Source organism: Portunus trituberculatus, chromosome 20, assembly GCF_017591435.1.
Source record: "Portunus trituberculatus isolate SZX2019 chromosome 20, ASM1759143v1, whole genome shotgun sequence".
NCBI classification, from domain to species: Eukaryota; Metazoa; Arthropoda; class Malacostraca; order Decapoda; family Portunidae; genus Portunus; species Portunus trituberculatus.
In genome coordinates, this window is record NC_059274.1 from 9,070,025 (window position 1) to 9,083,868 (window position 13,844).

Here is a 13,844-nt window from a genome sequence, read left to right on the forward strand (position 1 = left end):
TATATATATATATATATATATATATATATACGCACACACACAATTGTGTAACTTTGCTTGAAATTGTGTTCGCTTATGATAACAATTAAATATAAAAGTAGTGAAGCAGGGAGTGCAGATAAATGTTATATATTATATTACAGTATATTGTATTATATCTTGATGGCAGTTTGTGTTATATCGTTAAGGCTGCGGCGTGGATTTATGATAGATGATGTAATTTTGGCGATAGTCTCTTAATTCATGCTGGCAGCGAAGAGAGAGAGAGAGAGAGAGAGAGAGAGAGAGAGAGAGAGAGTGTAGCCTTGTCACTCCCACTTCTTTAAATTACTCTTCATCACTCCCCCCACACATTGAGGATATTATAACACACACACACACACACACACACACACACACACACACGCTAGAACACGTGCTTAATCGCCATGAAAGGGTCAAGGAAGGGTAGTTTTGCGAGCTGCTGAAGGTAAATTGAAGTGTTTCCATCGCAAAGACCTAAACACAAGGGACAGGAGAGGCTGGCCAGGTGACAGGTGTGTTTATCTAGTCGGTAAACAGCGGCGGGCGGAGAGGGGATTCGTATCGAGAAACGCTTTGCTCTACCACCTACGACTATTTTTAAAAGCCCCCAAACATGATTATTCTAGTTCTCAAGGATGTTCTCTGCTTAATAATGTCAACATATAGTGTCAATCTGTCATTAAAATCGTAAAAATCTGAGTCACTAAGTCTTCAAATACCTACAGTCTTTTGAAAGTATGGGTCGTATTCAGAAACACCTTTCTCATCACGACTATTTTCTAAGGCCACAGAGATGAATGGTCGGGTTCTAAAGAGGGTATTTACTTTCAATAAAGAAATCACATTAATTTGTCAACATGACCATTAAAACGTCCTGAAAAACATGCGTACCTTCAGCTACAACCTTTTGTAAAAGTTGAAGTGCGTCGTGGAATTGTTTTAGCAAAGAAACCTAAGTAATGTCGATAAAGCGCAGAAGTGTATTAGAATATGATCCTCGAGGCCGAAGAAACGATTGAGTCTGCTGGGGAGGCGTGGTTGGAAGGAGGTAAGAGGATCATTATAAAATCATACCTTTAATTATTGTCTCTATGTCATACATTTCTTTAATAATGTATAGATATACTGCATTATTACTAAATATAGATAATTATTACCAACACATGAGAAGACAGTGGGCGAAGATTTGTAGGATAACGTGAAAGATAAAAAAAAAAAAAAGTAATTGAAGATAATATAATGCAGTGAGATCAAATTAACTGGGAGTAAAAAAGATTGAAAAAAAGAAATCAAGTGAAAAGAAACTGCTTTGGTAATGACATGTACATAAAATGCATTAAGGGATCAATAAGATCACTGTTTTAGGTTGCCGTGACAAATGAGAAGCATAGAACTAAAGCGCATGCAAGCAACAGGAAATCGTGGCCCATCGTGTGTGTGTGTGTGTGTGTGTGTGTGTCACCGGATGTTCCATCATATCATCATTCTCTCTCTCTCTCTCTCTCTCTCTCTCTCTCTCTCTCACAAATACCTACAGATTGAAAAAAGGGCCGAGTTAAGAATGAATAGCTTTTCAAATATTTGCTCTCTCGTCACCTAACGTAAAGATCATTATTACTTGCGACGCGTGTTTGGCAGCTTAGCTACTGTCATAGTAGACTCGCCCGATTGTTTTCAAAGGCTAAAAAAAATTATATGCATAGCTCTCTAGACTGATTCACTTGTTGGCAATGTAAAAATCTTGTTAATCTGTCGCTATAGTCGTAGTCATACGGGTATCCATGAAAACCAGTGTAACCTCAACTGATAGTGATATGACAATGAAGAGTTGCGCAGAAATTTATTAGCATAAGGCGACGCGACAGGTCAGGGGTTCATGTGTTGGTTGGTGTGCTTTGGTTACTTTCATGGTGATGTGTCAGAACTAAACACCGGATGCCGACCCACTATCGGGAAGGCCCTGACGTAATCCTTGCTAGTGTGGCCCAGATGCCTCCATAGCGTGGCACAGTGGCACTCTCGCTCGCATCGCTCCCTTGTGCGACTTCTGAGACTATACCTTTTGAAATACTGCTACTACTACTACTACTAATAATAATAATAGTAATAACAATAATACTGCTGCTGCTGTTGCTGCTGTCATAAGAACACCTTTGAAAATCCTAATTAATGACTTCCATTACAATTTATTAAAAATGCAGAATCTTTGTCATACTATACTATTAGTACTATTACCATAAGGAAAACCCTAATAATTTCTGCTACACCCTATTAGAAATCCATAACTATATAGTAATCATACTGAGTGAGAGTGAAAGTACTTTTAAAGTATGGAATGGTTAGAATTAAATGTTTTCCATAATAAATTAAAAACTAAAACTTCATTATTCTATTCTTTGATACTCATGATATGTTATCATTTTGAATAATTTTATTTTTATATTATGTTCGAGACTTGCACCACACTAGCTATTTTATCCAAAGTTTGATGTATCCACACCACTTAAAAGGTTAAGCACTGCAAATATGTAGCTACTTGCATGATGCCTGCCTTGCAATCATTATGCACCAACACAAACATGCACATCACAACTTATGCAACTGAGGCAAGCCAAGTAGCTTCTGATTTTATATATATATATATATATATATATATATATATATATATATATATATATATATATATATATATATATATATATATATATATATATATATATATATATATATATGAAGTATATGTGGGTGCACAGTTTTTTTTCCAGTCCTTGTTATTGTAATGTGTTGCACTACAGGTGAGTGTAGAGACCTCATTAGTGACATGGACTTCACTGTGATCTCAGAAGAAGTCGATCTAGGCTCTGGAAAGAATTTATGCAGATTGTGAGTATTGTGTGTGCCTCTTTAGCCCAGCCACACTATTTTGAAGAACTGACTCACTGACTCAGCATTGAGAGCCATACAATGAGGCAATGAGGTGATGTGGTGGTGGTGTGGAGATGGAACACACATGAGGAGAGGAAGCAGTTCTTATGATGAGGCCAAAGAGACTATAAGTCGACTGCAACACCCATACAGCATCCACATAACACCACCAGTTTCATCTGATGTGTAGGTGGACTGCAATACCCAAACATCACCATCAATTCCATCCAGAGTGTGTAGGTGAACTGCAATACCAGCACAACATCCACACGCCACCACTAACCCCATCCAGACTTTTTTAACTTGCCTTCACCAAAATGAGTACAACGGAGGCCACACCCTTGGACTCACACACCCCTCAATGGGCCTACCTGGTGACAGCCATTGCTGCCATTGTCATCTCCATCCTGGGCTTTTTTGGTAAGTTATTGTCAACACAACTTTTGCCATTCTTCCCTTTCCTTCCATGTCTTTTCATTGTGTGTACTATTACTGTGTCTATGATATTGGTAAGTCACAACAAAAATCATCTTCCTTGAACAGTTATATTTTCCTCTGCTGTATTATATTCTTCTTTCCCTCCATACAAAGAGGTAATTCCTTTACTAGTATTTGTCATCGCTCTCATCACTGCTTCTTGTGTAATACTTCTAATCTACTCTCTCCTTCTCCATCCCCATCACTTACGCACTTTGATCCTTCTTTCCCTCCTACTCCATTCAAATAATTTTCCTAATGCCTTCTCAGTTTCCCTCTTAAATGTTTTCCTTGGCTACTTTTGATACTATTTCTATACTTTTCCTATTTCCCTCACCTCCTCCTATTACTTGCCTCTTATTTTCTCTTCTACTCCTTGACTCATGCTTGTCAGTCCCTTCCACCTCTTACATGAGAAAAGGAAGAGAAAGAAGAGGGAATGTGTAAATGCACAGTGAAAAGTTAAGGAAGGAAGAGAAGATGGAAAAAGGAATATCAATTTGTAATTATAATTATGATGATTTTAACAGCTTTATGCATGTACCTCTTCCTTTGATACCTATACCCTCACTTCCACACATTCCCTCTCCCTTTCCCTCCCTCCCTTATCAGCAACTTTGTCAACGTCTCACTTCCCTGGCCTCCCTCCTCCCTGCATCCGTTGGTATCGCTCCGTTTTCTGAAAGTTGTTTACTTGATCATCTCACTGACATCCTGTTTAGCGGCCATGACACATCACAGCTTCCTGCCATTGATATTGTGAGAGAAACTTAATTCTTCTTTGTCCTAACTTTCTATCTCTTTCTTTGTTCAGCCTTTGGTCTGCTTTGTTAGCAGTTTATGTGTTTAGCTTTATATTATAGTTATTTTTCTTTAATTTTTCTTGCTTTTTTTTCTTTCCTTGCACACACACACACACACACACACACACACACACACACACACACACACACACACACACACACACACACACACACACACACACACACACACACACACACACACACACACACACACACATACTTTTAAAGTAAGATTGGATAAGTGTAGATATGGAGACGGGGCCACACGAGCATAAAGCCCAGGCCCTGTAAAACTACAACTAGGTAAATACAACTAGGTAAACACACACACACACACACACACACACACACACACACACACACACACACACACACACAGAGAGAGAGAGAGAGAGAGAGAGAGAGAGAGAGAGAGAGAGAGCAGACATCTGACATGCATCACTTCATCTCCACTTCCAAATTGATCTCTGTGTGTGATTAAACATGTTGAGGTTTCCCAATCTAGGCATTCAATAAGCTAAGAGTATATGATAGTTAGTTTTATCTATCATATATCATCATAAAGTGTCATATCACACTGACATGACATCATTATTCCTATGACCAGCTATTATTACTGCATATCTATCACGTCTATGAATTCTTCTGCTTCATAAGACCTGCATTCCTCAAATGATTTTATTTTATACTGTGAAATCCTTTTATGTCTTTAAATTTCCACCCCTGTTATCCATTTCTTACATTCTCATGATTGTCGGACGGACATAACATTCTATGCGTACGTTTGACAGGTAACTTGCTAACCATCCTGGCACTACCACACACCCGTCGCCTGCGCCACTCTGCCACATGGCTGGTGGTGAACCTAGCGGTGGCAGAGGGAGCATTCTGTGTCACCATCCTCCCTATCTCTGCTGGTCATCTGTTGCACATGCTGTACACTGGCCAGCCTCTCTTTGACGAGACCGGGTGCAGTGTGTTCGTGTTTCTGCGTTATGTCAACATTCAAGCTGAGCTGCTCTCTATTGCTGCCATTGCTATCAATAGGTAAAGTGTGTGTGTGTGTGTGTGTGTGTGTGTGTGTGTGTGTGTGTGTGTGTGTGTCTGTGTGTATTTACCTAGTTGTATTTACCTAGTTGTAGTTTTACAGGGCCTGGGCTTTATGCTCGTGTGGCCCCGTCTCCATATCTACACTTATCCAATATCACTTTAAAAGTGTGTATACTCGTTGCAGACACTACTTCTTCATCTTAACTGTTCCACGTCTCAATACATCTCTGCGTGTGTGTGTGTGTGTGTGTGTGTGTGGATCAGTTTCTCATTATCCACTTGGTCCATTCCGTTAATCAATTTATAAACTTGTATCAGATCCCCTCTCTCTCTTCTCTGTTCCAGGGTTGGTAGATCCATAGCCTTTAGTCTCTCCTCATATGTCATCCCTTGAAATTCTGGAACCATTCTTGTAGCTATTTTTTTGTAGTCTCTCCAACTTCCTTATGTGTTTCTTTTTATGAGGATTCCACACAACTCCTGCATATTCCAATCTGGGTCTTATTATAGTACTTATCTTCATTATTTCTTTGTTCATGTAGTGAAATGCTAATCCAATATTCCTTAGCAAATTATATGTCTCTGAAAATTCTATCAATATGGCTTACCGGTTGATTGTTTTCTTCCATCGTCACTCTCAAGTCCTTTTCCTTTTTTACTCTCTCTAGTTCTACTCCATCTCCCATCTTATAGATTACCACTGGTCGTCTTTCACTCTTTCCCATTTCCATGACATGGCTTTTGTTCACATTGAATTCCATTTCCCACTTTTTACTCCATTTTCAGATCTTATTTTGGTCTTCCTGCAGTATTTCACAATCCTCTTTTTGCTTTATAACTCTGCACAGTTTTACATCATCCACAAACATATTTATATAGCTGTTCACTCCCTCTGGCATGTCGTTTATATATATGAGAAAAAGTATTGGTGCCAATACTGACCCCTGTGGCACTCCGCTTTCTACTGCTTTCCACTTGGACTTCATAACTTTAACTACCGTCCTTATTATTCACCACGGTCGTCTGCTGGTCACCCAGCCAGCCTTTCCCCTATGGAAAGAGCTCAGAGCCTGTAGTGACCGATCATCGGGAAGGACTGAGACCACACCACACTCCATACCCCGGAAAAGTGAGGCCACAACCCCTCGAGTTACATCCCATACCTACTTGCTGCTAGATGAACAGGGGTTACATATTAAGAGGCTTACCCATTTACTTAGCTGCATTTGGGACTCAAACCCAGACCTTTTTGGTTGTATGTGTATTTATCTAGTTGTATTAATTTTACCTATTTGTAGTTTTATAGGGCCTGGGCTTTATGCTCGTGTGGCCCCGTTTCCATATATACACTTATCCAATTTTTCTTTAAAACTATGCACACTCGTTGCTGACACCACTTCTTCACTCGAGCTGTTCCATGTATCAGCACATCTTTGCGAGAAACTATATTTTTTAACATCTCTTAGACATCTTCCCCTCCTCAGCTTTTTACTATGCGATCTTGTGCTTCTAATGTCATATTTTTCTCTCAGGATCAGTTTCTCATTATCCACTTGGTCCATTCCGTTGATCAATTTATAAACTTGTATCAGATCCCCTCTCTCCCTTCTCTGTTCCAGAGTTGGTAGATCCATAGCCTTTAGTCTCTCCTCATAAGTCATCCCTTCAAATTCTGGAACCATTCTTGTAGCTATTTTTTGTAGTCTCTCCAGCTTCCTTACGTGTTTCTTTTTATGGGGGTCCACACTACTCCTGCACATTCCAATCTGGGTCTTATTATAGTACTTATCAATTTCTTCATCATTTCTTTGTCCATGTAGTAAAATGCTAATCCAGTATTCCTGAGCAAATTATATGTCTGAAAATTCTATCAATATGGCTTACCGGTTGATTGTTTTCTTCCATCGTCACTCCGAAGTCCTTTCCTTTTTTGCTTTCTCCAGTTCTACTCCATCTCCCATCTTATAGATTCCCAAGGATCGTCTTTCACTCTTTCCCATTTTCATGGCATGGCTTTTGTCCACATTGAATTCCATTTCCCACTTTTTACTCCATTCCCAGATCTTATTTAGGTCTTCCTGCAGTACTGTATTTCACAATCCTCTTTTTGCTTTAGAACTCTGCACAGTTTTGCATCATCCGCAAACAGATTTATGTAGCTGTTCACTCCTTCTGGCATGTCGTTTATATATATGAGAAAAAGTATTGGCGCCAATACTGACCCTTGTGGCACTCCGCTTTCTACTGTTCTCCTCTTGGACTTCATATCTTTAACTACCGTCCTTATTTCTCTCCCCCTCAAATAATTTTCCATCCATCTCAATGTGCTTCTCTTTAAGACACTTTCTCTAACTTCCACAGTAATCTTGCATGTGGCACTTTATCAAATGCCTTTTTTAAATCCAAATAAATACAGTCAACCTATCCCTCTCTCTCTTGTACTCTGTCAATTATTCTAGAGTAGAAACTCAGTTAATTTGTTACACATAACCGACCTTTTCTAAAACCAAATTGGCTATTTGATAATAATTTGTTGTCTTCAAGGAACTCAATCCATTGTTTCTTTATTACTCTTTCACACATCTTGCATATTACACTAGTTAGTGATACTGGTCTGCAATTTAAAAGTTCTTCCTTCCTTCTTCTCTTATATATGGGAACCACCTCAGCTCTTTTCCATTCTACTGGTACTGTTCCATTTTCTATTGAGCATTTTATGATGTTGTATATAGGACTTGCTAGTTCTTTCCTACATTCTTTCAGTATTCTGCCTGAGACTTCATCTGGTCCCATTGCCTTTTCTACATCCAGTTCCTTCATTAACTCTTTTATTTCAAGCTTGGTTACTTTAATCTCTTTCATATAGACAGTCTCTCTATTACCCTGTGGCCTTTCAAATTTTGATTCCTTAGTAAAGACCTCCTGAAATTTACTATTTAACAGTTCTACCATACTTTTTGGGTCTTCCACCATCCCATTCTCTTCTTTTAACCTTTCTATTGTTTCTTTTTGTCTTATTTTTCCGTTGATGAATCTGTAGAACAATTTTGGTTGCTCCTTGCATTTTTCGACAATGTCCTTTTCATAGTTCCTCTCCTCTTCCTTCCTCACTTTAACATATTCATTTCTTGCTGCCTTGAAGTTTTCCTTATTTATTGATTTCTATTTCTCCTCCACCTTTTCCATGCTCCATCTCTTTTCTCCTTTACCGTAGCACATCTTGCGTTAAACCAATCTTTCTTTCCTTCTTCTTTAGGTCTGTATTTTAGGACATATTCCCTGACTCCTGTTTTGTATATTTCCAAATATAAGTTATATTTCTCTTGCACCCTCTCAGAGTTTTCCATCTCTTCCCAGTTAGTGTATTTGAAATAGTTCTTAAGATTCTCAACATCAGCCTTTCTGTAATTTAATCGGTCTCCTTTGTATGATTCATCTCTATCTTCTTTTCCCTCTTCTATATCCATTTCTGATATTACATGGTCACTCTTTCCCAATGGGCACTTATTTCTTATATCATCATTCATTTGTATACCCCTTGTAAAAACCAGGTCCAATCTCGCTGGCTTGTCATTTCCTCTGAATCTTGTGTTTTCCTTTACTCTTTGGTCCATCATATTGTCTATCATTAGGTTCAGGAATCTTTCTCCCCAGGCTTCTTCCCCCATACCACTTGTGTGTGTATTTACCTAGTTGTATTTACCTAGTTGTAGTTTTACAGGGCCTGGGCTTTATGCTCGTGTGGTCCCGTCTCCATATCTACACTTATCCAATTTTTCTTTAAAACTATGTACACTCTTTGTTGATACCACTTCCTCACTCAAACTGTTCCAAGTCTCAACACATCTTTGCGGGAAACTAAATTTTTTAACATCTCTCAGACATCGTCCCTTCCTTAGTTTCTTACTATGCGATCTTGTGCTTCTAAAGTCATATTCTTCTCTCAGGATCAGTTTCTCATTATTCACTCCATTCCGTTAATCAATTTATAAACTTGTATCAGATCCCCTCTCTCTCTTCTCTGCTCCAAGGTTGGTAGATCCATTGCCTTTAGTCTCTCCTCATATGCCATCCCTTTAAATTCTGGAACCATTCTTGTAGCCATTTTTGTAGTCTCTAATTTTCTTATGTGTTTCTTTTTATGAGTCCACACAACTCCTGCATATTCCAATCTAGGTCTTATTTTAGTACTTATCAATTTCTTCATCATTTCCTTGTCCATATAGTGAAATGCTACTCCAATATTCCTTAGCAAATTATACGTCTCTCTGAAAATTCTATCAATATGGCTAACCGGTTGATTATTTTCTTCCATTGTCACTCCCAAGTCCTTTTCCTTTTTACTTTTTCTAGTTCTACTCCATCTCCCATCTTATAGATTCCCACTGGTCGTCTTTCACTTTTCCCATTTCCATGACATGGCTTTTGTCCACATTGAATTCCATCTCCCATTTTTGCTCCATTTCCAGATCTTGTTTAAGTCTTCCTGTAGTATTTCACAATCCTCTTTTGTTTAATGACTCTGCACAGTTTCGCATCGTCTGCAAACAGATTTATGTAGCTGTTCACTCCCTCTGGCATGTCATTTATATATACGAGAAAAGTATTGGTGCCAATACTGACCCCTGTGGCACTCCGCTGTCTACTGTTCTCCACTTGGACTTCATATCTTTAACTATCGTCCTTATTTCTCTCCCCTTAAGTAATTCTTCATCCATCTCAATGTGCTTCCTTTTAAGCCACCCTTCTCCTCTAACTTCCATAGTAATCTTTCATGTGGCACTTTATCAAAAGCCTTTTTAGATCTAAATAAATACAGTCAACCCATCCTCTCTCTCTTGTACTTTATCAACTATTCTAGAGTAGAAACTCAATAAATTTGTCACACATGACCGACCTTTTCTAAAACCAAATTGGCTATTTGATAATATTTTGTTGTCTTCAAGAAACTCGATCCATTGCTTCTTTATTACTTTTCACACATCTTGCATATTACACTAGTTAGTGATACCGGCCTGTAATTTAAAGGTTCTTCCTTCCTTCCGCTCTTATATATGGGAACCACCTCAGCTCTTTTCCACTCCACTGGCACTGTTCCATTTTCTATTGAGCATTTTATGATGTTGTATATTGGACTTGCTAGTTCTTCCCTACATTCTTTCAGTATTCTGCCTGAGACTTCATCCGGTCCCATTGCCTTTTCCTCATCCAATTCCTTCATCAACTTTTTTATTTCAAGCTTGGTTACTTTAATCTCTTTCATATAGACAGTCTCTCTATTACCCTGTGGTCTTTCAAATTTGGATTCCTTAGTAAAGACCTCATGAAATTTACTATTTAACAGTTCTGCCATACTTTTGGGTCTTCCACCATTCCGTTTTCTCCTTTTAACCTTTCTATTGTTTCTTTTGTCTTATTTTTCCATTTATGAATCTGTAGAACAATTTTGGTTGTTCCTTACATTTTCGACAATGTCCTTTTCATAGTTCCTTTCTTCTTCCTTTCTCACCTTAGCATATTCATTTCTTGCTGTTTTGAAGTTTTCCTTATTTTCTGGATTTCTGTTTCTTCTCCACCTTTTCCATGCTCCATCTCGTTTCTCCTTTGCCCTAGCACATCTTGCATTAAACCAATCTTTCTTTCCTTCTTCTTTAGGTCTATATTTGGAACATATTCCTGACCCCAGTTTTGTATATTTTCTAAAAATAAGTTATATTTCTCTTGAACTGTTAATGAGTTTTCCATCTCCTCCCAGTTTACGTTTTTAAAATAGTTCTTGAGATTCTCAATATCAGCCTTTCTGTAATTTAATCGGTCTCCTTTGTATGATTCATCTCTATCTTCCTTTCCTTCTTCTATATCCATCTCTAATATTACATGGTCACTCTTTCCCAATGGGCACTTGTATCTTATATCATCGTTAATTGGTATATCCCTTGTAAAATCTAGGTCTAATCTTGCCGGCTCATCGTTTCCTCTGAATCTTGTGTTTTCCTTTACTCTTTGGACCATCAAATTATCTATCATTAGGTTCAGGAATCTATCTCCCAGGCATCTTCCCCATACCACTTTCATAATTTTCCCAGTCTACCTCCTTACAGTTGAAATCTCCTACCAATATCACTTTTCTCCTTTCCTTAATGATTCTTGTAAGACTCCTTATTGTGTCATCTATCATGTCTCTATATTCTTGGTTAGTCCATGAGTTTGTTTTGGTGGCACATATGTTCCAATGATTGTTAACTCCTTTTGTTAATATGCATCTTAACATACAGTATTTCTGATTTTCCTTCCCCAAACTCCACTTGATTTACCACTATCTCCTTCCTTAACATCATCATGACTCCTCCTCCTCCTTTACCCACTCTGTCTCTCCTCCATATATTATATCTTTTATCTATGTCTATTTTTATTGCCTCATTTAACTTTGTTTCCACCAGGCATACAATATCTGGTTCTTCTTTCTTTATGTAATCTCTTAATTCTAATTTACTAGATAAAATCCATCTATGTTTGTATACATAATTTTTAATCTCTTGTTCTTATCATTTTAGTTAAACTTGCTCCATTCTTTTCTCTTCTTTCTCTTTTATATACCATTTCCTTATCCTGTCTCCTATAATTCTCCAAAAATGCCTTCTTCTCCTCCTCTGACCTTTCATTATTTTTTTCTCTTGCTTCTGCCACCAGTTCATTGTGTCTCTTCCTTTCCTCCTCGTTTCTATTTTTCTTTATATATATATCTTTGCAACCTTCTGTTTCTCTGAGTTTCGTTTTTCTATATAGTACTTCTTCTGCTGCTGCTTGTGATTTTAGTAATATCTTAATTGGTCTCACTGTTCCTTCTTGATATGGTCCCATTCTATGGATTTCTTCTACTTCCTCTTCTAAGTTCTGTCTATCCTCATCATTCAGATGTTTTAGTAGGTCTTTTACTGATTTCATTTCATCTTTTTCCCTTCTTGGTCTATATTTAACATTTTTTTCTTTCAGTCCAAAAATGTGTGTGTGTGTGTGTGTGTGTGTGTGTGTGTGTGTGTATGTATATATAGTTGTATTTACCTGGGAAAGAAGCCTTGTTAAATTCATGCTGTCCATCTCCATATCTTTTGTTATATTCCTTGGCACACACAGTTTCATCAATAAGTCCATTCTACACTTCTATAGTATTTCTGTGATTTATCTTCTACACACACTTCTTCTCAGTTTTCTTCCATGTCCTCTGGTACTTCTTGTATTTGGCATCCCAAAATTGTCCCTGTCCAACAAATCTATCCCTTCCAATATTCTACATAGTGCTATTGAATCACTTTTTTTCCTCCTTTTTCCCTGTGTAGTCATGCTCAATGTCTTCAATCTCTTCATAACTATGTACATATGCCCTTGTAAACTTATGGGGATTTTAGTTGCACATTTTGAAGTATTCATTCCTCTTCCCTTTATAAGATGTGTGCTCATTGCCATGCCCAAGTCGTATCCAAATGTGTTTTCGAGCCGCAAGACAGTTGGAATTATTGCTGGCATCTGGCTGGTCTCCGCTGCCATCATGCTTATTCCTCTGCTCAAGGTGTGTGTGTATTTACCTAATTTTATATTACAGGGTTCAAGCAGGGCTCATAATGTCCTATCTCTATGCTTATATTTATCCACGTTTTCCTTGAATAGGTATGTGTACAACCTCCTCACTCAAGTCATTACAGATATAAACAGTTCAATAAGGAAAACTATATTTCCTTATGTCCCTTAAACATGGACTTTTCCTGATCTTCTTTGAGTGTCTTCTCATCCATCTAGTGCCATCTCCTTTCAGCAACACTTGGTCATGCCTGTCTGTCTTCGCAATGCAGTTAACTACTTTCTTTAGATCATTATTAGATATAGATACTCTTTTTCTTTTATCCTGCAAAGTTGGCAATCCCATTTCCTTCCATCTTCTGTGGTAGGTTAGATTGTTCAGTTCTAGCACCATCTTTGTAGCTGTCCTCTGAATCCTTTCCAACTTCTTGATATTTTTTTTTCATATACAGAGACCACACCACACCAATGCTGTGTATTCAACCCTGGGTCTGATCATGGTGGTTATGATATTTTGAGCATACTTTTCTCCATGTAATGAAATGCCACCATGCACAGCCTTAAACATTTGCCATTTGTTCAGTGGTTTAAAGTTACCTATATGTCACCATGATACCCAGGTTCTAGGTGGTTACACCCAAGGTGAGTTTGGGTGGTGATATGGGCCCTAATATGGGTACCACCATAAACAAAATTGCCTGCGCCACTAATGGGTGGAAGCTGAACAGCACTTCCCATACACTCCTCAAGTGTACCTACAGGCCCTATAGGCCTTAACATCCTTAACAAATGTGTCCGTGTATGGTGTGTATGTGTGTATTTACCTAGTTGTAGTTTTACAGGGCCTGGGCTTTATGCTCGTGTGGCCCCGTCTCCATATCTACACTTATCCAATTTTTCTCTAACACTATGCACACTCGTTGGTAACACCACTTCCTCACTCAAACTGTTCCAAGTCTCAACACATCTTTGCGGGAAACTATATGTTTT

At 38.2% G+C, this 13,844-nt stretch overlaps 1 protein-coding gene across 1 annotated transcript in view; it reads left to right on the forward strand.

Moving 5' to 3' along the window:
- The window catches only part of LOC123506501 (protein trapped in endoderm-1-like), a 34,420-nt gene that overhangs the window by 890 nt on the left and 19,686 nt on the right, over positions 1-13,844 (forward strand). Inside the window, exons 2-4 of the mRNA XM_045258630.1 lie at positions 2,820-3,369; positions 5,021-5,276; positions 12,726-12,846. Of these exons, the coding sequence (XP_045114565.1) occupies positions 3,267-3,369; positions 5,021-5,276; positions 12,726-12,846 (480 nt within the window). The 5' untranslated portion in view covers positions 2,820-3,266. The remainder of the gene's footprint in view (positions 1-2,819; positions 3,370-5,020; positions 5,277-12,725; positions 12,847-13,844) is intronic.